Below are 25,588 nucleotides of genomic sequence, written 5' to 3'. Positions count from 1 at the left end.
TTAAATGTTTATTAAATGATTAAAAGTATAAATTGAATATAAATAGAAATGATAATGAATGAGTTGATAAATTGATTGAATTTGTATGAATTGAAATGAGTTACTAGAATGAAATGTTGAAAAATCCAATAAAATTGAGATAGTGAAATAAGGTATGAATACAATTAAATACAAGATTGAAATATTGCTTATTGTTATTAATTATCAAGTTGTTTTAAAGTACGAGACAATTAACGAATAATTATAGACATAAATTAAATGTATATAATTTATCGATTAATGTAATTAATTTGAATTATGGTAATACCACTGAGTATTCCCATGCTCAGCGTACGGTTGTTTCCATGTGCAGGTTAGTAGAAAACCAGTGTCGCTCCAGCATCCAAAGTAATCCCGACTTCAGAGAAACTTTAGTGATGTACCTTTCTTTTGATAACGTGGCATGTACCTAAGTAATGTTTATACCTAAGTGATGTATAGGGATTAGTCATTTTGAATGTTTGTATCTATGATATTGCTAAAGGAAGATGTGTGAGTATGTGATAATGTTTGGCTTTTAAAATGGTTAAGTATGAATATGTTTGGTAATATGTATATTTAGATGATAAATCATGAAAGAGTAAAAGTTTGCAAATAAACAGATTTCAAGAAGCTACAGTGATGTGACTTAGAAAAATCACCTAGGATAGTATAAAATGAATTAGAGGGTGAATGATATATGGAATTAAAGCTTGTTGAGTCTATTTTCATGGAAAAATATCGGTTTAACAAAAAGAGTTTTATATTTTAAGATATTTGAATTTTCGTGACACAGGGTCAGAACAGTTTTTGGTGTCCACTGTTTTGAGTTTAGAAAATCATTAAAAATTGTACAAAAATATTTATGAGTTTTATTTTACATACTTAGATTCCTTATTGAGTCTATTTTCTGTAGAAACAAGTAATAACTTCATATGAAAATCCTACAATGAGAAAATTTATTTTTAGTGACAAGAGGTCAGGACAGATAAGTGGTGAAATAGGGGAGAATTTATCTAATAAAATGTATTAATTTGCTGAACCAAAAATTCTAAAAATTTTATGGTAAGAAGATATATGAGTTTAGTTTCAAGGAAAATTTACGGAATTAAGTTTTGAGTCTCGTAGCTCGAGTTATAATAAATTTAGTAACTACTGCACAATTGGACAGATTTGCTATAAATAGTGAAATAAATTTTCAAACAAGTTTTTATACTCCGAATTAGTAAGATAAGTTAAGTAATGCCTCGTGCTCGACTCCGACAACGGTCTCGAGTAAGGGGTGTTACAGTAGCTCAGTGTGGAAAAACCACCAATAATAATTTGCAGACAAGTTGTCGGTAATGTGGATGAGCCACCATAAATACAGATAAGTTACCAGTAAATTACGGTAAACCGCCAATAATGTAGACAAGCTACCAATAAGATGCAAACGGTGCTGCTAATGATGTGGTCAAGCCACCAATATTCAGTACCTCCTACAATACTCAAGTGCAGTGCACTGACAACAATATTGCTGATTTAAATACTGCCAAAACTCCACGGCACTCCTCTGTTACCCATAAATCCTAATTCCCATGCAATGCAAATGACATTCCATGAATGAAGCACAATCATGCATGATAGAAATAGTTATAGTGCAGAACAATGGCCTGTTTAACGTGCTTTTGGTAACAGTTTCACTGTATGACTTGCACACTTTTCGTCAATCAATCAATGGCATCAATGGTATGTAACAAACATACAAAGTACAATACAATCAATGCATACTTAATATGCAATTCGAGCAGTGTCACAAAGAGTCGCATGTTATAAATGCAACCAATGAACAATAACAATTTTCATAATATACAATACAGTGCTTGTCACAATCATGCAAATAATCAACTTTAATAAAGGCAAACCATCTGACAATCACATATGGCGATTTCGTATTCAGGCGATCCCAAACAGGGCCTTTAAGATTCGACCAAATTACTTGATACATACCTTGCTCAACATTTCCCTAGTTTGACTTTAGGCTGTTCGGCCATGCCCAAACCAGCAAGCTTAATTTATTTATTATTAACACATAATATCAATTACAAACAATACACACAAAGGTAAGATCCGCACTTCACATTCGACATGTATAAAAAAGAAATATATGTGCATTCGGTTTCCCCCTCGAAGGGTACATACACAATTAAGCCAAACACCAAACATAAGCATCAATCGAACAACTCTCAAAGACTCATCATCATTCGGCCAAATCAAACAAGAAGTACTCACATACACAATTCACATTTAACTAAGTCCCACATCTGAATTACGCTAGTTCGTAGCCCAATTGCTAATTTGCAATTTCTCCCGACTTAAAACCGAACAAACCTAATCAAATAACATGACAAAATAATGTTAGAATCAACCTAAAACACCTTTATGGGGTTTAACCAATTAGTACTACATAAGCGACACTTTAGATCCAACTTCGGTAAATAAACTTACGCTATTTTGCTACTAAACGGAAATGCGAATTAAGTTCGTTGTCACTGTTGATCCGAGAAGTTTAGATTCGATCCTTCAACATAAAAATCATAAAAAATTAGTAGCTAAAAAAATTGGTTAAGGCCTTAGAGGCATTCGACCATAACAAAAAAAAATAACGACAAGGAAAGCGATGTTAGATCACTACCGAAACAACACTTATGCTTCATGGTTTGTAACGGCCCGGTTTAGACCTTATTCAGAATAGTGGTTTCGGGACTAAATTCGAGTCAAAAAAATATTTTAACATTATTTTGGAGTCAACAGTATGTTAATTTATGTATGTGAAAGTTTCGTGTGAAAATTTTATCGTTTGTGTGCTTGATTTAATTAAAAGGATTTAATCGCGTTAAATGCAAAATTAGAATGCTATATGTAAAGGTACCTATTTGCTATTGCTTTTATTAAATAGAGTCCTTATGTGGTAATTTAATCATTAGAATATTGCATGGTCAAAAATAGACAACCATTATGTGTTTTGTAATTTAAATATTAAGGTTAATATGATAATTATGTTAATAAGCTTTGTATAATAAAACAAAACATGAAAATTAGTGATCCATTCATCTTTATTGCCGAAAATAACGAAGGAAAATAAAGTTTATGAGCAAAATTGGGTTCGACACTTTTGGTTGTTGACTAAGGTATGTTTTTTCTCAGTTTTTGATAATTTTTATGTTTTTGGGATTGTTGCTTCGTATACTAGCTATCCCATGCTTTAATTTTTGGATTTGGTGATGAATTGGAGATTTACCATTGATGATATCTTGATGTTTTTGTTGTTTGATGATGAAAAATAAATATTTGTTGATAGATTATTATGTTTAATTAAGTGATTTTTGATAAAAATGCTTATTAATGATTAAATTGTGAAATTTGCAAATTGAGGGGCCAAAATGTGAAATAAATGAAATTAATGGGCTGCTAGGGACATAGGAAGAATTCGGCCTAACTAGAGTTTAATGAAATTTTAAATATTTTGTGTTGTTTTGAAATAGGGACTAAATTGTGAAAATGTGAAATATTAGGGGCTAAAGTGAAAAATTCCCAATTATGTGTTTTTGGATGTAATTGAAGGAATTTGTAATTAAATAAGCTAAATTTGAATTGATTTAGATCAAGAAAAGAAGAAATCGGATTTGGATCGAGGGAAGTCGAAAGTTGTTGATTAGTCATTCCGGTCCGTTCGTGTCAGTACGAGGTAAGTACATAAGTAATTATATATCGTTAAATTTGAATGTATATATATTTTATAAGTGCCGAATTGAATTATTACAAATGTATGTGTATATGCCGAATTGAATTAAGCATGAGAGTATTACTTATGAGTTTGAATCAATCGAATTACGACGTCTGAAAGCCCTATACGAACCTTAGGAATAGTTAGGATACTTATATCATGACATAGGATTCCGATAGGTGATTACGTGTAAGACCATGTTTGGGACATTGGCATTAATTTGCGATTTACGTGTAAGACCATATCTGGGACATCGACATCTTATAGGAGTTCGTGTAAAACCCTGTCGGGACAGTGGCATCGATATTTGATTTCATGTAAGACCACGTCTGGGACGTTGGCATTGAATGAGCTTTTCGAGTTATCTGAGTATCCTATTTAATTCCAAAGGGTTCAACAGTCAATATCGAGTTAAGATCGAACGTAAAAACGAGCTAAATGGTTCAGGTACGTACGAAGTTAAATGATTATGAAAAAGGTAAGAGTTGATATATGATGTGATCATAAGAGTTACATGAGAAATGTGATTGTACATGTGTATGGAACTAATTAGATTCGGTTATTTCGAATTGAATTATGGATGTACTCGTGATGTTTTATTTGCTTATGACTTTTTAAGCTATTCAAGCTTACTTTGTGTGTTTATTTGACATTTTATAGGTTTTTGAAAGCTAGCTTCGAGCTCGGGGATCGTCAAGGATCATCGTCACACTATCGACTATTATTCGGTACTTTTGAAGTTTGTAATTAAGACATATGGCATGTATAGGCTGGTTTTGATATGTTTGATTTTTAAATTTTGTGTATAAATAGCCATGCGAAAATGGCTTGATTATGGTGTTAATGTTTGTGAGAATTCGATCATGTTTTAAGCTTATTATGGAAGTATGTTTCACGGTATATAATGCATAAGTTCTTATAAAATAAGTTAGGTATAATTGTTGGTTTGTATATTGGTTGATTAGGTATGATTTGTGAAGGCAAAGTATGCATATAATTTATGCTTGAGTGGTTAGTTATTTAGGTTCGGGTTCTAAATGGCAAATAATGAATATGTTTCAGGTAAATGTTGTTAATCTCATGTGTAATTTTAAAGTGACATTTTGATGTTTGCATTAGGCTATGAAACGGTATAATTAGATTAATAGTGAATGGTAATATTAGTATAAATTTTGACGTTAATTTTGCTAGCCGAATAGAAATAAAAATGGGAGTAAGGATGTGCAACAAATGAAAAGAAAAACAACAGCTTCTTTTGGTGTTTCTAAGGGGAGGCAACACCACAAAAGTTGGCAGCAAAAGGGGGCTGTTTTGTGCGACAATAAGGATGTTAAATGGACAGAAAATGGGGCAATTTTGGTGATAAAAAAAAACAACCAAATAAGAAGGAAAAATGCTGGAAAACGATAGCAAATAGAAGAAACAAATAATTGCAAAATGAAGACTTTTTGGGCAGCAGCACAAGAGAAAAACCAGCAACAAAAGGGCCTACAATAATGTTGTAACGGTAGTAAAAGATTCAACCAAGAAAGGTGTAAAAATGACAGCAAACAAACAGAATAAAACAATAAAAATGGAGGAGATATGGACGGCACAACAATGGAGAAAACTAGGTTGTAGGGGCGGCACAAGTGAGAAAGTGTAGAGAAAAATTGAGAGATGAGAGGAAGAGGGAAAGAGGGATGGCAAAAAGAAGAGAAAAGAGGAAAAAAAAAAGAAAGAAGGAAAAGATAAAAAAATAATTTTTTTTATTGTTTGAATCGGATTGAAATCTGATAGCTAACTAAGGATATGGACGACATTGGCTTAAATAAAAATAATAAATAAAATATAAACAAAGGGAATCAAATTTGAGTCTCAAGGTGTATTTACACTACTTATTAACCATTAGGTCAGATACTCATTCTTTTCATAATCGCTCAAACATAACTTAAAAGTTAGAGCAAGAAAATTTCAAGTTCATTAACTCAATTTCTTTTAACCTATTTTTTGGATGTAACAAATAGGACATTTGACTAAATTTTAACAAGTAAATAACATAATTGGACTTAAACAAATTTGTTCAAATTGGTCAAAAATAGATTAGGCGAAAATAAAGCATAATTAAGCCTAATGATGTTCAAATGGGCTCAAATTGGGCCGAAACTCTACGGAGGTTGATATGGATTGTTGGAGCTTGTTTTCTTCAAGTTTTTAACTCTGATGATCGTCCAAGCAAATCCCACATTAAGAAATCCATTATTGATCCAAGAATTTCAAGAATTGAAATATTAATTTTCTTGAAACTTAAAATATTGAATCTATCCATTTTAAACCAAGATTTATTTATTTTTATTTTCAAAATTTTGATAATCTTTCTCAACTCTAAAGATGTGCGGATCCCATCCAAAGTTAGGTCTCAAGTTTACTTCTTGAACTAAAAATGTGGCGGGTGCTCGTATCAGTCATAGTTAAGTGCAATGGGTGTAGATTATTATTATTTTCTTATGAAAAATATTAAATGACCCTGTCTATTGTTTGAGTTTATGTTGGAGTGATTGTTTGATATCCCCTTAGTTTTACATCAATCCCATTGAATTGAGGTGGTTTGATATTTTTCAGCAAAAAACTATACACTTTGGATGGAACCTCCATGCTAATTCGTCTAACATCTTCCACTTTAAATTTTTTTATAACATCCAAATTTAAATTTTATTTACAAATAAACCATTCCAATTTAAATATTTTACAAAAAAAATGTCGGATGTCATTACCTTAATTTTAATAAGCTCCAAAAATTTGGCCATACATTAATTATACCATAAAATGTATTATGAAATTAATTAAAAAATTCACTATATTGAAATAAAAACACCCTAAATTTGATTAATTATAGGGGCCGTTTATGATATTATGCCAATTATATATAAAAAAATGAGTTTAAAAAAAAATAAAAAAATTCTCCACCCCCTCTCAACTCACTTCCTACATCCCGCCGCTAAACGGACCTCTCCCTCGCTTCTTCCTCCTCCTGTTCCTTGACTTGCCTTGCCTTCAAGTTCCCGTCAGACCAGGAAACTTAAAAACTGGTAATTTTTTGAAACCCTAAACTAACTTGAAGATTGATTCCTACTCGATTCCTGAGATTTTAATAATTAATTCCCGTCATCTGCGTCGCTCTGCTATATTTTATTTTCAGGTTTCGATCCTACTGCTTGTTACTCTTTTCCATCCATCTATACTCTGTCTGTTTGCTTTATCGAGAAGAAGAGTATTTTTTAAAAATAAATTCCTATTCGGTTAAGCGGAAATAGCGGACTGTTATCGCCGCTGTTTAAACCCTGTTGACAACTTAAACCCTTTTTCCACGTTATTTTCTAATGGAATTCAATTATGGCCATTTCAATTGCAGCCTTGTTCTCATAGCTGTTTTTATACAGCTCTATTAAACAACTTTACTACCTTAGTAGTATTATAAAATGGAGATAGGACTTGAATTGGATGAATTGGAGATAACTGCCTTACTTTTCTTTTCCAGGTTTTCATGAACTTGTATTAGGGTGGAAAAATGGAAAATTCTTGCCCACATGTAGAGTTGAAGAACGGACAAGATGCATTGAGGTATGTGAACTGTTTAATTTGCTCTGTTTATTTTCTGCCAAGTTATAGAAAACGAGTGTTTTTTGATTTCTTAGTATTGGCATAGACATTAACAGAATGCTGTTTGCATACATATGTAGTTTGGAAGCTAGTGACAGCAATGCTTTAATCTTGCCTACAAAAAGAAGCAAGAAAAGGAGAGGGAAGGATCAGGTATAAATAGTAGCAGTGATGGCAATGCTTGAAAGGGTTTATCTTACCCTTGGTAGTGGTGTAGTTTGGATGCCAATGATAGCACTGCTTTAATCTTGCCCTTGATTTTTTTTCTTTTATCATATAAAGTATGAAGTCGTGGTTAAATGCTTGTGTCTACAGGAACTTCAAAGGGTTAAAGGGAAACAAAACCCTAAACTGAGTAAATCTCAGATAAGAAAGTTGAAGAAGATAGAGGTTCTTGCCCTACCTTGATGATTCATACCAACTTGCTTTGCTTCATTTGTTGAGTTAGGCGGATGACTTCTTATTTGTTGGTGCAGGAAGAGAAAGAGAAAGAACTTTTTCTAGCAAAGAGCATTGAGGCATTGGAGTACTTTTCCTTTCCCTTTTAAATAATTTATCCTACTTTGTCTTTTGTTGGAAACGTTGTTGAATGTTTGACAAGTGCTACAACACTTAACATTTTCAGGAAATACAAGATTCCAGAAGATGTATATTCCTTGCTTCAGTCCTCAAAAACTATCGGTCAGGTTTGTATCTTTGAGTCTACCAATTTTAATAATAGGAAATAGTTATTATGCTTAACATGAACTTGCTTTAATAGGCTGAAACAACACGGGAAAAACGGAGGACAGCTATTCAATTTTCTAAAGTAGGTTTAGAAGTTCCACGTAGTGCCAAATCTTCTAAAGTGAGAGATGGTGATCTTTCGTCTTCATCAGAACCTGAAATTGAGTTGGAGGAATTAAACTCGAGGAAGGATATTAGCCAAAATCAGATTGAGCAATCCATCAAAGTGGAAAAAGAAGTTGCAAAACATGCGGGTGACTCTTTGGCATCTTCTCAAAAGCTGGCTTTTTGTAAGGACCTATCTGCAAGCTGCAGTTATGTTGATACCTTACCAACTATGGAGGCTTTCTGCAAGAACAATGATGCACCTTTAGAAGAAGGCATGGAAACCTCTATTCCTAAGTTGCCGGTAGATGATGGGAGAAAAAGCACCATGTCTATGGTAAGTTGGATTTTGAAAGTCTAACAAATCATTTGAAGGAAGAAATGCTACTAAAGAGAGATTATATAGATATGATATTTGGTTAGGTATCATACACTTGAGATTTAATGTTTACCAAGCTTTCTGCCTATGTTCCTGTAAGTCAAGCTAGAAAGTATTAGATGTGATGAAAAAGTAGAAATCATATGCAAGATAGGTTGGACATAAAAAAGTTACTTCAATTAAAATTTCCAACTTAATTTCTCTGTTTTCTTGCTTGTTCATCTGCTGTTTTCTGTTTTTGGCTTAATTGAGGTGTTTTGACATGGAGGATGGTGGATGAGAAGTAACTTGGAGAAAAATTTCAAACCCGCTTGATTGCCCCTCTTAGGCTTCCTCCATCTCCTTTTATAGGGGAAATTTTGAACTCTGTTTAATTTCATTTGAATCCCGCACTGTTTCTTGATAAGGATGATGTCTCATCTTTGATTTGATGATATTTTTTGTTCTGATGTGGTTGCTTCCATGTTGCTTCCTTTTTTGGTTTTTTTCTTTGTTGGTTTTTCCTAAGTAGCTTCCTCTTTCTTTTCTTTTATCCTTCTTGGATATTATCTAGATTCATTTCTTCAATTTCATCTAGGTTTAATGGATCAATTGACAATCTTTGTGAGTTCCAACTTTCACATGTATTTTTGATTTCTTCAATTATATGAGATGGAAAATCGTCAATCTCCATGTCAGCTATCTTTTTTTAATAGTTGAACAGATTTTTTACTTCTATCATCCTGGCGATATCCAACTCCATCATCATATGCCAATATTCTTCCACCGAGATTGTCAATTGATTCATTAAATCTAGATGAAATTGAAGAAATGAATCTAGATAATATCCAAGAAGGATAGAAGAAAAGACAAAGGAAGCTACTTGGGAAAAACCAACAAAGAAAAAAACCGAAAAGGAAGTTACATGGAAGAAACCACAATTACATCTAGACAAAAAATGGAAGCAACCACATCAGGACAAGAAATATCATCAAATCAAAGATGAGACATCATCCTTATTAGGAAACTGTGCGGGATTCAAATGAAATTAAACAGAGTTCAGAATTTCTCCCATAAAAGGAGATGGAGGAAGCCTAAGAGGGGCATTCAAGTGGGTTTGAAATTTTTCTCCAAGTTACTTCTCATCCACCATCCTCCTCTATTTTGTAAAACTAGTATAAGAGGGGCATTCAAGTGGGTTTGAATTTTTTCTCCAAGTTACTTTTCATCCACTATCCTTCCCTATTTTGTAAAACCGTTCCTTTACTACTAGTTTTACAAAATAGGGGAGGATGGTGGATGAGAAGTAACTTGGAGGAAAATTTCAAACCCACTTGAATGCCCTTCTTAGGCTTCCTCCATCTCCTTTTATAGGAGAAATTCTGAACTCTGTTTACTTTCATTTGAATCTCGCATAGTTTCTTGATAAGGATGATGTCTCATCTTTGATTTGATGATATTTTTTGTCCTGATGTGGTTGCTTCCATGTTGCTTCCTTTTTTGTTTGGACATAGATGTGGTTGCTTCCCCGTTGCTTCTTTTTTTTGTCTGGATGCAATTGTGGTTTCTTCCATATAGCTTCCTTTTTTGGTCTTTTTCTTTGTTGGTTTTTCCTAAGTAGCTTCTTCTGTCTTTTCTTCTATCCTTTTTGGATATTATCTAGATTCATTTCTTCAATTTCATCTAGATTTAATGAATTAATTGACAATCTTGGTGAGTTCCAACTTTCACATGTATTTTTGATTTCTTCAATTATTTGAGATGGAAAATCGTCGATCTCCATGTCAACTATCTTTTTTAATAGTTGAACAGATTCTTTACTTCTATCATCTTGGCGATATCCAACTCTAGCATCATATGCCAATATTCTTCGTCCATCAGTCCAAAAGCAATAAGATTTTTGTTGAAGTAGATACTGGGCTTTGGCCATTAAATCTATTCCTGCTTGGATTTGATAATAACTGGGATTATTGTAAGGATCACCAGATAAGAGACCTAAATTTGATTTCAACATGACTTCTCCTAATGAACTTTGTTCTTCCAGGGACCTCTTTCTGCCTCAACTGTTGTAGTGCATGTTTCAAGGCCAGATGAGATTGAGAACAAAAGGAAGGATCTTCCAATAGTCATGATGGAGCAGGAAATAATGGAGGCTATAAATGAGAATTCTACTGTAATTATTTGTGGAGAGACTGGTTGTGGTAAAACCACACAAGTTCCACAGGTATGGTTTTATGATGCATGATTCTGTCTACTTAGTGGGATCTAGAAGCTTTTTTTCCATTTGATGATTCTGTTTTTTACCCTATTCTCCAATGTTTTAGTTTCTTTATGAAGCCGGATTTGGTTCAAACCAGTCTACTATTAGAAGTGGTGTCATTGGTGTTACTCAACCCCGCCGTGTTGCTGTCCTTGCTACTGCTAAGCGAGTTGCCTTTGAGCTTGGCCTTCATCTAGGTAAAGAAGTTGGGTTTCAAGTTAGGCATGACAAGAAGATTGGAGACAGATGCTCTATCAAGTTTATGACTGATGGGATTTTACTTAGAGAAGTTCAGGTTTTACTTCCAAGTTCTAATACTGTTTTTATCTTTGTGGTAATACTGATGAGTGATGACTATGTATAAAAAATAAATATCTTGCATTCTTCCTTTAGTACTTCCAGTTTAATATTCTTATCATATATCTTCACATTTTGTGGTTCAGAATGATGTTCTATTAAAGCGCTACTCTGTCATTGTTCTGGATGAGGCTCATGAGCGGAGCTTGAACACAGACATACTTATTGGAATGCTTTCTCGGGTAATTCGACTTCGGCAGGTGAAAATTGAAAGATGCTCTACCTTGGGTCAATGAACATAATTTCCTCTCTTATATATATACCTTTATCCTTGCTGTAATTGTGGCAGGATTTGTATGAGAAGCAACAACAGATGGTTCTTTCAGGACAAAGTATAAGCCCTGAAAACATGATATATCCATTAAACCTTGTTTTGATGAGTGCTACATTGCGAGTGGAGGACTTCATTTCTGGGAGAAGGTTATTTTGTGTTCCTCCTCCTGTAATCGAGGTTCCTACTAGGCAATATCCCGTCACGATACATTTCTCAAAGAGAACAGAGCTTGTGGATTATATTGGTCAAGCCTTCAAAAAGGTCATGTCTATACATAAGAGGCTTCCACCAGGTGGCATACTTGTTTTTGTCACTGGACAGAGAGAAGTAGAGTACTTGTGCCGGAGGTTACGCAAGGCTTCCAAGGGTGTGATCACTAACATTTCTAAAGGGGACAAAAGTACTGAGGCTGCTCCTAACTCTCAAATAAATTCAGTTGAGGACATTAATATGAAGGATATTAGTGATGCATTTGAGACTAATGAAGACTCAGCCCACCAGAAGACTGACAGGTTCAGCTCATATGATGAAGATCAGTATGATTATCATGAGGATGATTCAGATGCTTCTTATGATTCAGAGACGGATAGCGAACTGGAAACTTTTGATGAGGATGGCAACACATTGGATAAAAAATCCATGGAAAATAGTGGTAACTTGGTTGATGTGTTGGGAGGGGATGGAAACCTTGCTTCACTGAAGGCTGCTTTTGAAGCTTTGTCTGGGAAAAATATGTTAGATTCTAATCCTGAGGGACAAGAGGCTGTCTCCATCAATCCAGAGAACAGCTTAGAGCAACCCTCTGCTCCCATTGAAAAAGTTAGTGAAGGTAATAGAGGCCTCAATACTGGTGCCCTACGAGTTCTACCACTTTATGCCATGCTACCTGCAGCTGCACAACTTTGTGTATTTGAGGAGGTGAAGGATGGAGAGCGGCTCGTTGTTGTTGCCACCAATGTGGCTGAAACCTCTTTAACCATCCCTGGAATAAAGTATGTAGTTGACACTGGGAGAGAAAAGGTTAAGAACTACAATCCTACCAATGGTATGGAAACCTATGAGATCCAATGGATAAGTAAAGCATCTGCTGCTCAACGAGCAGGAAGAGCTGGAAGAACCGGTCCTGGCCATTGTTATCGTCTCTGTTCTTCAGCAGTTTTTAGTAACATACTGCCTGATTTCTCTTGCGCTGAGATATCTAAAATACCTGTTGATGGTGTTGTTCTTCTTATGAAATCCATGGGCATCGATAAGGTGAGCTTTGCATATATTTTGTTGTTCATCTTTCTCTCTAGAATTGTTTCATATTAGGGTCTATATGGTGCCTATTCAGATACTTTATGGGTTAACTTTGGGATCCCTAGACACATAAATATTTGCTTTCTTTTATCAAAATTTGAGCCTATAAACTTTTTCTATAAGTTTTGGCTAATGCACATTTATGATGAGGGATTATTTGCGGTTGAGTTCTGCCAAATTATCTGAAGTCAATCTAAGGTGAAGTTTTAAAGCGAACATTTTTGTTATTAGGTTCACTTGCAGTTAGTAATACCCATTTTGGTTACCATATAACTTTTGATCTGTTATGGGCCTTTTAATAAGGTTCCTTAAAGGTTTAGATGTTGTGGTGTCTACCTGATCTACATTAACTTGTATAAAACTTGAAGTTGTTCACCAATGAATATCTATGTCACGTTTTCTGTACTTTTTTCAGGTTGCAAATTTCCCATTCCCGACTTCTCCAGGACCCACTGCGTTGGTTGAAGCAGAGCGTTGTCTGAAAGCTCTTGAAGCACTCGATGGCAGTGGAAGGTTGACATCTGTGGGGAAGGCCATGGCTCATTATCCAATGAGTCCTCGCCACTCAAGGATGCTCCTTACTGTTATCCAGATTATGAGAAGGGTGAAAAGCTATGCCCGGGCTAATCTGGTTCTTGGATATGCAGTTGCAGCTGCTGCAGTTTTGAGCTCGACAAATCCTTTTGTCATACAATATGAAGAAAGCCATAATCAAACTGATGAACCAAAGTGGGATGATGGATCTAATCCCTTAGATAGTGAGAAAGTTTTGAACAAGAAAGAAAAATCACAGAAAAGAAAGCTAAAAGAATTGGCCAAAATGTCACGAGCTAAATTCTCTAATCCTAGTAGTGATACTCTGACAGTTGCTTATGCATTACAGTGTTTTGAGCTTTCAGAAAGCCAAGTGGACTTCTGCAATGAGAACGCATTACATCTGAAAACCATGGAGGAAATGTCAAAGCTAAGAAAGCAGCTTCTTCAGTTGGTTTTTAATCAAAATGTTCATTGTGATGTTGGACAAGATTTCTTATGGACTCATGGAACCATGGAAGATGTAGAGCAGTCTTGGAGGGTTGCCTCCAGTAAGTACCCACTTTTACTGAACGAGGAAGAGCTCTTAGGACAAGCTATCTGTGCTGGCTGGGCTGATAGGGTTGCCAAACGCATCAGAGGAGTTTCAAGATCGTCTGAAGGCGATAGGAAGGTAAATACAGTTAGGTATCAGGCCTGCTTGGTTACAGAAACCGTCTTTCTCCATCGCGCTTCATCTCTTTCAAGTTCTGCTCCGGAGTTCTTGGTATACAGTGAACTATTACAGACAAAGCGGCCATACATGCATGGGGCAACAAGTGTGAAATCGGATTGGCTTGTTAAATATGCCAAGTCTTATTGCACTTTCTCTGCTCCTCTTACTGATCCTAAACCTTATTACGACCCTCAAACAGATGAAGTATATTGTTGGGTGGTTCCCACGTTCGGGCCTCACCTATGGCAACTTCCAATGCATAATTTGCAGATCAGTAGCAATGCACATCGAGTGACAGTATTTGCATATGCTTTGCTTGAAGGTCAAGTATTGCCATGCTTAAAGTCTGTCAAGCAATTCATGTCAGCTTCTCCTGATATTATTTTAAAGCCAGAATCATATGGTCTAAGTCGAGTCGGAAATCTTTTACATAAGTTCAAGACCTGGAGGATTGACAGTTGTGGTCAGTTAAGAAAGATATGGGAGGACAATTCAAGAGCATTACATTCAGTAATTCTAGACTGGTTTCAAGAAAGTTTCCACAAACATTTTGAAAAGCTTTGGTCAGAGATGCTTTCTGAAGTCTTCCTAGAGCCCCAAGAACGTTTTCCCAAGAGATTGAAGAGAGATAAAAGGAAAAAGTAGTGTTGCTTATTTGAAAGTTAGGAATGAAAAATACCTCTATTTTATTTCATTTTATTTATGATTCTTGCAAATCTCAAAATGAGTCTGTAACTTGTATTACAATCTGTAATTGTAAAAGGAAGGAAATTTTGATGTAATGAACCATTTAGAGTTGATCTCGTACAAGTATGAAGTGAAAGCATTAGTTTCAGAACTATGACGTGTCCTTCCCTTAACCTGGCAGGTTTCGAGCTGCCTATAACATTTCCATTTTTACTTCTTGGTGATGCGCTTTTTTGCCTGTAATGGACATGTAACTTCAGGCATATAATTTTTTTACGATTAATTTTTAACAAGATTTTAGTATCTATTTTCATAGCATTTGACGATCTTCATTAGGGTTGCAGGAAAAGGTGTCCATGTACATTAGATTTAGATTATTTAGGTAGTGGTACCCCAGTCTACAAATCACGTTGGGATCGTGCACCCAACGTAATGTTCCTACATTGTTTATTTTATTTCCTAACTATTAATCATAATCAATAATCATTGGTAACAAATTTCCCTATAAATAGGCAACGTTGTGAGCCGCTTTCTTCATCCACCATCTTCCTTTCTTTGTTCATATAGTAGTTACTATATCGCAATGGCTCTCCCACGTCTCTCCTTGCCATTCTCCTTCCTTCTACTTTCATTGCTAGTTATTGCTTCGGCTGGCGATTAGAGCGATGCTTCATCTAAATATGGTTTCGATGGAATACCGGCTGACAGCCCTCAGGCAAAGCCAGATGAAGCAGAAATACCTCATTATGGCAGCAAACCAGACTACTACAAGCCCCAACCAACATACAAAGACAAGTCTTGAGGGAAATGAAAAGCCTGCAGGTTACTACACGACACCATACGTTATTAAACCAAAGCCAGAAGGAGAGGAAAAGCCTAATCACAAGCCTGAACCTGAAGAAGAAAAACATTATTATGGTAGTAAACCAGACAACTACAAGCAAACAAAGGAAGGTGAAAAACCCGAAAATGAAAGAAAACCATACGTCGTTAAACCAGAGCCAAAAGGTGAAGAAAAGTCTTACGATGGCACAAAACCAGAAGAAATGAATAATCGTATCTCCATTGCTGTTCAAGGGCTTGTTTTATGTAACACAGGTTCCAAGTATTACCCAATTCAAGGTAATGTACTCAGACAGTCCTAATACTCCCTTTATGTATTTTGTGTTGATTGAGTGTAATTGGCTTCTTAATTTCTCTCATTTATTGGCATGAGCAGGGGCTTCTGCAACGATAACATGTAAAGCTGTTGATGAGGTAGGGGCCGAGAGAACTGTCTCCATTTGCAGCAAAGCAACTGATGCAAAAGGTTACTTCTTTGCTACATTGTCTGATCCAGGTCGTGACAAGTTGAAGCTTAAAGAGTGCAAGGCGTACCTTAAAAGCTCTCCATTGGAGGCCTGCAATGTTCCCACTAATGTCAACAAAGCCATTGAGGGTGCTCGTCTTTCTGCTTTCCGTGTTCTAAAGGAGAAGAAGACGAAATTGTATTCTGTGGGGCCTTTCTTCTACACCACCCAAGCTAAACCAGCGGCGGCCCCTAAATATGGTTACTAAAGTTGAATCCTTTCTTCTTGACTATACAATCTAATTTCCTCCCCCATTTTGATATTCTGTTTTGAAGTTTGAGATGGCAACTTGAGTTGATTCTTTCCTGTGTTAATTTCCATCTTTTTTTTAAGTGAACCTTGTTTGATTTGATGATTGGCTTGCTCCAGTAGTAGCCTCTTTCCGGAACTTGTAATGAACATTGGTCTATCTATAATATTTTGAATATCATTTGTTTTTAATAAATTATGTAAGGAGAGTAAGATTTTTTTTTAATAAAGTTCTAAGTAATCACAAGCATCAAATTATGACAAATGGATAGTTTGAGTAACCACAATACAGAATCAAACCATTACATCGCAAACCAATCTAGACTAAAGTTAATAAACGGATTGAACTAACCGGACTAAAATCTATTCATGGCAACCACAAATAAGACGACTCGAAAACCTACACATAAAATTGTGCATGACAAATCTCGAATCACGACCCTAGACCTCCACTCTTATCAATTGAACGAAGGCCTCCTCGGCATAATAGAATTTTTCGATTTCTCAAATAAATCAGTGGAAAATGTTTTAATTGTGGGTTATTTTTTTTTCAAATTTTATTTTTAGAAGATTAGTTTTCATCAAAATATTAGACTAAATTAGCCATATGTGCTAGTTTTTTTTTAATTGGCCTTTTAGGCTTTTTTTTAAATTAAGAAAATAGGTCCATTTTGGAGCTTTCCTCGGCTTTTTTTTAAAATTTCGTTAGGGTTAGGGTTTTTTTAGGAATTAGGGTTTAAGGTTTTAGAAGTACAACCATGCAAGTTTATAGGTAGATTTGAGGGGTCGAGGATGCGATAATTGTCTCAGAACACATACATTTCATATGTCATGCTGGGATAGGACTATTATCTCAGAAACTCATCTTATGGAAGTCAGGTTTTGGGGTGACAGTGATTGATACGGTCACGGGTCGAAGTCTAAGTGGAGGTCCCAGTCAGCAGCCGTGAGGCGATCATGGGTTTGAGTATAACCGGGGGCCAGTTGACGGTCGTTATGCGGTTATGAGTTCAAGCTTTTTGGATACCTGCAAATGATGCCTTACATATACCATACATAAGATTGATGCCATAATTATAGAAAAAACGGAGGGATTTTCGGTGTAATTAACATAGTTTTTTTCTTTACTTCCATGCACCCGACATTTTTAACATTTCATTCTTCTATGAAGGCTGACACCGAGGTGGACACAAGAGGGCTCTTAGGTGGAGAGCAGATGTTCCGACATAGTAGAGGTCAAACTCGAGTCGACGTAATAGTGGTTGTAATTATTAATGGGTTGTTTAATAATGACAACTATTGTCTCTCGGAAAGAAGCATCACCTTTATTGCACCGCAACAGTTGCTGTCCACCTGAGAGTTCTCTTACGTCCACAGCAGTGCTGGCCTTTGGATAGGAAGGAAGGTTAAAGGTATCAGCTGTGTGGAAATGGAGAAAAAAGTTACACCGATTATAATGGGAATCCCCATAATTTTTCCTTATGATTATGCCCTCAAACTTTTGTATGGTATTTATAAGGCAGCATCTTCGGGTATCCAAAAAGTTTGAACTCGTGCCCGCATAACGACCATCAGCTGGTTCCCCCGTTATACTTCGATCCATGACCTCATAACGATCGATGATCAAGACCTCTACACAGACTTCCACCTATAATCGTATAAAGCAAAATCACCTCGGAACCTGACTTTCACACGATAGGTTTTTAAGGTAATGGTCCCATCTCGATAAGATATATGAAATGTGTGTGTCTCAGAGCGATATCACATCATCGACAACTCAAGAATACCTCAAATAAAAAAAATTATTAGAGATGGAAATTTGTAACATTGAAGCGGGGAAGAAAATCGAGAGAGGGAAATATTGTAAAGTGAAGGGATATAGGCCGGGAAGGATGATGGGTTTAGGGATGATGAAGTATGGAGGGATAGCCCCCTTTTATAAGCGTGGGAGAGGGGTGGGATTGCAAAGGAAAAAAATCTTCGTCGTCGAAAACGCGTTGTAGGACCGACTTTTTCATCAAATATCTTCAAAACGTGCTTCAAATCTTACCTCAAATTCTCAGGATCAGGGTACTTTTTTGGTAGACTTTACTAGAAATGCTAAGAAAGCTCGTCCAACTAAACGTTTTGAAGCACTGAATACCCTTTGAAGAACGTGTCTGATAAAATTATTTGATTTGTGAAACACATTTTCGAGCACTGAAAAGCGTTTTATTATTATTATTATTAGATGAAAGTGTGTCTTTTGAAACGCATTTTGAAGCACACATTCCTTCTCTCCTTATTCTATTTTGCTATTAAAGTACTGAAATATTTAGAACTTACACATGTGACAATTTCATATCAAACATTGAAGAGTTGCATTGTGAGTATTGTCTGCATTTCTTTCGATAACCATCTGAATTTTTTTGTGTTCTAAATATCTAATTCGTTTTAAATTGAAATGAGTTGACGAGTGAAATTCGTCATTTACTACGACTGTCAAATATGTAATACAAAAGTCGAGGTCGTATTTGCAGGACCCTAGTCCTTGGAATTGACTTTCAACCGTAACATTCAATTGCGTGAGCTACGGACTAGAATTAGGAGGAAAGTTAGGGGTTCGAGCCAGGAAATAATTTCAAGCTTGCAATGTAGATATCCGACATCGATTGACCTCTTTAAGTATGAGTTATTTAATGTGAAAGGCGAGCTCGAGCTGGAGGCGGTTATATCATCGCACTGCTCAAGCGAAAATGCTGTAATGGAGTTATCTATCAAGTTTGCCCAGGCTAATGGAGCTGGTCCATCTTCAACCACTGGTGCGGCTAATGTGGGAACCGAAGCTGAAGTAGAAAGTCCTACTACACGGTTGTGTGGTGGGTTCACTAGTTTGTTACAAAGCTCCTATTATGATGTCCCCGTAGTATCAATGGGTAGACATTCTTTAATTTTTTACACAGATTTAAAATTCAGTGGCCATTATCAGTCAAGGTATGAGCGTAAACCGAACCTTGACACTCGGGCACGACATTCAGTTAGTGTGTTTGATTTCAACTTTAGTGGTTCGATGTCTTGGGGTGGAAGCACTTATATTGGGGGGCCATCAACCTACACTGGTTTGTAATCCGGTGCAAATTTTACCAAGCACATGGGGTATAGAAGAATTGATGACTTACTTTCTACGATCGGGTCCGACGAGGGCACATTGAACCCTTTAGTTGAAGATGAAAATGAAGGCACGACTGAGGAAGAAGATGCAGTCAAGGAAGAAGGGGCAGCGGATGCAGTTAACGGATCAGAGTCAGACCTCGGTCCAATTCGATAGTTTGGTCCAGATAATTCAGAAGTAGCACTTTTTTCTGAACTAGAGTAGGTTCTAATTGAGCTAGAACCTTGTGGTTTTGCCGATAACAGTTCAGACAATGCTTCAGATCCAGATCCGTGATTCAAGGCATATGAACCTCTGCCTTATATGACTAACATCAACCTCTCCATTGAGGGTGGTTTAAAGTTTCGGCAGCTACTGCACAGAACTTTTAGCCATACAAGCTCATCGTCAGATGTCTGAGTATTAGAAGTTGGCATGGAATACCCAATCAAAGATGCTTTTCTTGCTTCACTAAAGCAATAAAACTTCAAAAATGGTGTGAACTATCACGTCACAAAATCTTGTTTAGAGAAATTCGAGGGAAACTGCGCAATGCACGATGGGAGGTACAAATGGAAAATCATGACATCTTTTCGAAAGAAGACAAACTTGTGGACAATAAAGAAAGTATTCTGGTCTACATACTTGTGTTGTAGCAGGTGCGCAATGCGATCACCCAATTTTCTGACATAATATGACTTGATCGGGGTCTTCATTTTTTCCAATAACGTGACTTTAACTCGTAATTTACATGTGTAAGTCAGGATCATCCGAGGCTAGACTCCGACATGATATCTAATATTATTCTACTTATGATGAAAGTGAGTCCCAGGATTCCCATCTCGGTGTTGATTGCCAACATCTATAACTAGTACGATTACACGCCATCGTACTATAATGCATGGGTCGCAAAACTAAAAGCTATGGATAAGTCGCATCACAACTGGGACATGTCGTACAATGATTTATGACAATAGTTTCAGGTACTGGATCGATATGTAACAGATTCTGTAACTGATCCAGAAATGCACCTAGTGTACTTCGACGATCGTCTGGCCCCTAGGAAAAGAACGTTCCACCGATTCTTTTGGACATTTAATCAATGCAGGGAAGCTTTTTGGCATTGTAAGCCTTTGGTGCAAATTGATGGCACCTGGCTGTATGAAAGGTATTAACATCGTTGTTGATAGTTGTTGCCTCAATAACTCTCTCCGAAAACATAGATGAATAAGATTTCTTCTTTAGCAGATTGCACCGTCACGTTTGCCTATAACCCTACATATGTGTCATATCCTATAGGGGAACCAGAATCTTGGCCACTATTGAGCGGCATGGTAGCCTTTGGGATCGCACCCACCATAGGTACTTTATAAGGCATGTCGGCTCCAACTGCCACTCAAAATGGCCTTCGAAAAGTGAGCGAGATCAGTGCATTGACATTGGCATGTAGTTTCCACTTTATCCACAATTATGATAAACCATATATCATCGTATATTATTTGTATTCATCAGTATACTTTTCTTGACAAGGTATGAGCTCGTCCAACATCGTTTCCATGAGATGTTGGGTAACTTGCGCACCATCAACAACGCCGATGTCGACTACCTCGCCAACATACCCTTTAAATAGTGGACGCAATCGTATGACAGGGATCTACAGTACGAGCACATGACAACGAACTTAGCCGAATGCATCAATTTCGTACTGAAAGGGACGCGTCATTTGTCAATAACCTTGGTTGTCAAAGAAACATACTTTCGCCTGGCTATCTTATTTCCAAAGCGGGCAACGATATATGTTGGACAGATAGCGGGCAATCACGTTTTTTGCAAGGATGTCATGAAAGAAATTAGATGAAATGCAACGATAGTGAACACTATGCATGTAGTGTGTCATTCACGTCGAAACTTGAGATAGCTAGAAACAAATTACATGTAGATCCAATAATAATAAATGAATTGAAATGTAACAACCCGATTTTGATCCTAATCGAAATAGTGGTTTTGAGATCACAAATACGAGTCTGAAAAATATTTTAATATTATTTTCTGTGTTAATTATGTGTGAAGTTACAGGTGTGAAAGTTTTGTGAATTTATTTTATTGTTTGTGTGCTTAATTTGAGAAAAGGGCTTAATAGCGTAGAATGAAAATTTGATGATTTAAATAAGAAAGTGCCTAATTGTTATTGTCTTTATAATTTGGAGGCTTTATATTGTAATTTAGCCAATATTAATGGTAGTGGACGACATATTAATAATACATATGGTTTTTATATATTAAAAAATATAATATAATGTTATATTAAAATAAACATAACTTAAAAGCCATGTTTTCATCTTTCTTCAAACTGAAACAAAAAAGAAAAGAAAAAGAAATAAGAAAGCTAGGTATTCGACCCTTGTTCAAGTAATTTGAGGTATGTTTCGGTTTCAGTTTTTGATAACTTTTACGTTTTTGAGATTGTTGCTAAGCTATCTTCAAAGCCCATGTTTTAATTTTTGAATTTGATGACGATTTTGTGTTTTTCCATTGATGATAGCTTGTGATTTTTGTTGTTTTTTGATGAAATATTAAAGATATGTGAAAGATTAACATGTTTTGTCTTGGGATTTTTGATGAATTTGAGTAATTTGAACTAAATTGTGAAAATAAATTTTTGAGGGACTAAAATGTAAAATAAATGAAAAATGTGGACTTGTTTGGAGCTTGTGAATATTCGGCCTAGCTATGGAGAAGTGAAATTTTGTGTCTTTTGTGTTTTATGTTATAGGGACTAAATTGTAAAAAGTGTAAAATGTCAGGGGCAAAATAGTAATTTTATTTATGTGTTTTTGGATTTAATTGAATGAATATGTGGTTAAATTAGTTAAATTTTAATTTATTTAGATCAAGAACGGAAGAAAACAGAATTAGATCGGGGGAAATCGAAAGTAGACGAATAGTCGATTTAACCGTTCGACAACGTTCGAGGTAAGTCTATAGGCATTTAAATGTTGTTAAACTTGAGAATACATTAAATGTTATGTGATGAAATGAATTATTCGATTATATATGTGTTTGGCCGAATGTGATTTGAGATAAGGGAACTATGTTTCGAGCTCGTTTCGATCGAGATAAAATGTCTGAAAGTCTTGTACGAACCCTAGGAATAGATAGGATACATATGTCATGACATAGGACCTCTGATATGTGTTTTTTGTGTAAGACCACGTCTGGGATGTTGGCATCGATTTGTGTTTACGTGTAAGACCCAATTTGGGACAGTGGCATCGATATGTGATTACATGTAAGACCATGTCTGAGACGTTGGCATTGTACGAGCTTTTCTATTATCTGCGTATCCTTTTTAATTCCAAACGGTTCAACCGGCAATGTGAGGTAAAGACCGAATGAAAAATCGAATTACGGGTTCATGTATGTGATAGTAAATGTTTATATGGAAACAAGGTAAGTTGATTACTTGAAATGATATAAGGTACGTGAAAATGAATTTTGGATTAGTATATTTGAACATATGTATATGATTCGGCCTATTGAGGTCATTATGAAATTAAAAGTGAAATTTATGTATGTAATTATGATAGTTATATTCGACCATAGAATATGTATGTAAGATCAAAGTATGACCTTGGTAGTAAATGATATCTTTGTATTGTAAATTAAGTGAATTCGGCCTTACTAGCTAAATGTTAATATGCCATTATTAATATTTATGTTTATGCTTATGATTTACTAAGCTTTAATAGCTTATTGTGTGTTTGTACTTGTTTACCTCTGTTTTATAGATTTTGGAGTCGTTACGAGCTCGGGGATCGTCAGTAAAGTCTATCACACTATCGATTGTTTCTTTCGGTATTTTACTAAGTTGATTTTGAGCATAAGGCATGTATAGCATAGTTGAAATGTTTGATTTTTGGGCATGTATATATATAAAGCCATGTGAAAATGACTTGATGACTTTGCTTAGGTTCGGCTATATGAGTTCTTGTTTAAATGTTTAATGTGTTTGGTTTTATCATTTGACCATGGCTTAATTATGCGGTATATGGTTGTTATGTTAGATAATATTGTGGTAAATGTTTTGATATATATATAAAGTGTGATATGTATGGGTTTAGTATTTAAGTGAGCTTGGTTAGGTCTTTTAAAATGAGCTATGTATTTAAAGGTTAGAAGTTAATTATATGTCCGAATATGTATGGGTTAGATGATTATAAGTCCAAATGTGATATGGTTACTTTGAGTTAAATTGAAATGGTATGTTTGCATTGGTGAAATGGTTTAGAAATGAGGAATATGTGTACAAGAATATTCGACTAAAGTATTAAACTTTTATAAATAGGTATGTGATATGGTTTATGTTATGTATTAAAACCATCTTATAAGACCGAATATATAGTTAGTGAATGGTTATGTGTATGGATTTAAAGAATGCGAATTTAGTGAATTTTTTTAGTATAATTTGTGCTCAAACGGTTCAAATCAATTTGGTTATTTGCGCATGAATTTGTGTCAAGAAAAGATATATATTTGGTCATTGAAATGATACTTGTTTAAATGATTATATGTGTATATATGACTAGTATGCCATGTGGTTAATTAATGGAATAAGTTAATATTAATTCGGTAATTATATGTAGTTATGGTTTAGACATTAGTAAATATGCGTATAATATTATAGTAAATAAAGTATGTTGATTGGTTATGTTTTATATTTCCAATGCCGTATAGATGAATAAATGAAAATTTTTAATAGTAAAGTTTGTTTTGTTTGAAATTTAAATTTGTATATGTGCAAGAGTTTATATATATTTATAAAAATAAATTTGATATATGTCTAAAGGAATAGTAATTTTGCATACGTTCGTTATACGATATGTTTAGGTAGATGCCGGATTATGTTTTAACTATGCAATGTTTTTGAATGTTATGATTATTTTTATAATTTTGATATTTGATTAAGTTTCGAGATTTGATGTGGTAAAATTTTGAGTTGTGAAATGTAATGAATATCTGTATGAACTGTGATATGTTCAGTAATGCCTTGTAACCCCAATCCGGCGAAGGACACGGGTTAGGGGTGTTACATGAAATGATGAAGTAAGAGAAACAAATTACATGAATCACTATCTGCAATGAATGCATTTTCTTACTAAGAATAAAGATGATTTAGGAATTAATTTAAAGTTCTTCAAATTATTAATTAATTAATTATAATTAAATAATTAAAGCTCAAAGAATGAATTAAATTAATTAAGTCATTATAAATTTGTTGAATAATGAAATTAAATATATTTTCCTCATAGATTCTATTCCGCTAAAGTTGCTATAATTTTAACGGAATTAAAATTGGATTGAAAAATTATTTAATTGAGAAATTAATTTAATTAATTGATTAAATAAATAATAGTTTGAGTAATAGAAATAAATATTGGGTTGGATAAATTATAAGTGTTGATAAAAGCCCAAATAACACATAATTGACCCAATACACGAGAGGCCCAAAATAGACACGATTAGTATAAGGGGCAACAAAGCCTAGTATTTATTAGGGCATGCCGCCCCTATACTCCTAATTGGAGTAGAAGTTGTATTTTCTATTAAATATTATTATTTAATCAAGCCTTATTCGAACATAAATTTTGTACTGATTCTCTATAAATAGGAATTATGTGTTTAGCAATTTACAACATTTTTCAGACGACGTTATTCTACCAAAAAGTAATGAAAATTAATTTCAAAGACGCATAGTTTTCGTTCATAGAGAGAATTAACCTTCCTTCTGAAAGTTAATAAAGTTTTTCATTCTATACAATTGGTTTGATAAATTTTGAGTACACACTCAAAGCAATTCGTGGTTTGAGAATAACTGATAAGGTTGTTCGATAGAAAGTCAAGATCGACGCATAGTTTCCGTTTATAGAGAGAATTAGCCTTCCTACTAAAAGTAAATAAAGTTTTTCATTCTATACAATTGGTTTGATAAATTTTGAGCACACACTCAAAGCAGTTCGTAATTTGAGAATAACTGATAAGGCTATTCGATAGAAAGTCAAGATCGATTTTAGTCCGCCTTGTATAAAGCACATATATAATTTCAGTAAAATTTATTATTATAA

The 25,588-nt window shown here is 34.9% G+C and overlaps 2 protein-coding genes and 1 long non-coding RNA gene across 3 annotated transcripts; 2 read left to right on the top strand and 1 right to left on the bottom strand.

Annotated features, from left to right (window-relative positions):
- The first annotated feature begins 6,698 nt into the window (after positions 1-6,698).
- On the top strand, positions 6,699-14,889 carry LOC107954262 (ATP-dependent RNA helicase DEAH13). Its single transcript, XM_016889769.2, has 12 exons — positions 6,699-6,852; positions 7,302-7,384; positions 7,504-7,576; positions 7,739-7,813; positions 7,900-7,949; positions 8,049-8,109; positions 8,184-8,591; positions 10,657-10,836; positions 10,937-11,167; positions 11,316-11,429; positions 11,519-12,757; positions 13,218-14,889. Exons 2-12 carry the CDS (start codon positions 7,332-7,334, stop codon positions 14,694-14,696), a joined length of 3,963 nt encoding a protein of 1,320 aa, XP_016745258.1. The 5' UTR covers positions 6,699-6,852; positions 7,302-7,331; the 3' UTR covers positions 14,697-14,889.
- On the bottom strand, positions 7,427-10,148 carry LOC107954263 (uncharacterized). Its single transcript, XR_001699470.2, has 3 exons — positions 8,808-10,148; positions 8,687-8,726; positions 7,427-8,497 (listed from the first exon to the last, which is right to left on the bottom strand). It is a non-coding gene; the product is annotated as an uncharacterized lncRNA (long non-coding RNA).
- Positions 14,890-15,334: 445 nt separating the features above from the next.
- On the top strand, positions 15,335-16,508 carry LOC107956670 (protein SEED AND ROOT HAIR PROTECTIVE PROTEIN). The gene is made up of 2 exons (XM_016892252.2): positions 15,335-15,860; positions 15,958-16,508. Exons 1-2 carry the CDS (start codon positions 15,404-15,406, stop codon positions 16,293-16,295), a joined length of 795 nt encoding a protein of 264 aa, XP_016747741.1. The 5' UTR covers positions 15,335-15,403; the 3' UTR covers positions 16,296-16,508.
- Positions 16,509-25,588: the final 9,080 nt, after the last annotated feature.

The sequence above is a fragment of the Gossypium hirsutum genome, chromosome D07 (assembly GCF_007990345.1).
Source record: "Gossypium hirsutum isolate 1008001.06 chromosome D07, Gossypium_hirsutum_v2.1, whole genome shotgun sequence".
In the NCBI taxonomy this organism is placed as follows: domain Eukaryota; kingdom Viridiplantae; phylum Streptophyta; class Magnoliopsida; order Malvales; family Malvaceae; genus Gossypium; species Gossypium hirsutum.
The sequence above is the reverse complement of the archived record's forward strand: the minus strand, read 5'-3'. Positions and strand labels throughout refer to the sequence as shown.

Excerpts from the sequence above, each read along its gene's own strand:
- LOC107956670 (XM_016892252.2), top strand. The coding sequence starts at position 15,404 with ATGCTTCATCTAAATATGGTTTCGATGGAATACCGGCTGACAGCCCTC. Across the intron at positions 15,861-15,957 it reads CAAGTATTACCCAATTCAAG|GGGCTTCTGCAACGATAACA; the intron begins GTAATGTACTCA and ends TGGCATGAGCAG.
- LOC107954262 (XM_016889769.2), top strand. The coding sequence starts at position 7,332 with ATGGAAAATTCTTGCCCACATGTAGAGTTGAAGAACGGACAAGATGCA. Across the intron at positions 7,577-7,738 it reads AAAGGAGAGGGAAGGATCAG|GAACTTCAAAGGGTTAAAGG; the intron begins GTATAAATAGTA and ends TTGTGTCTACAG. Across the intron at positions 11,168-11,315 it reads TTTTACTTAGAGAAGTTCAG|AATGATGTTCTATTAAAGCG; the intron begins GTTTTACTTCCA and ends TTTGTGGTTCAG.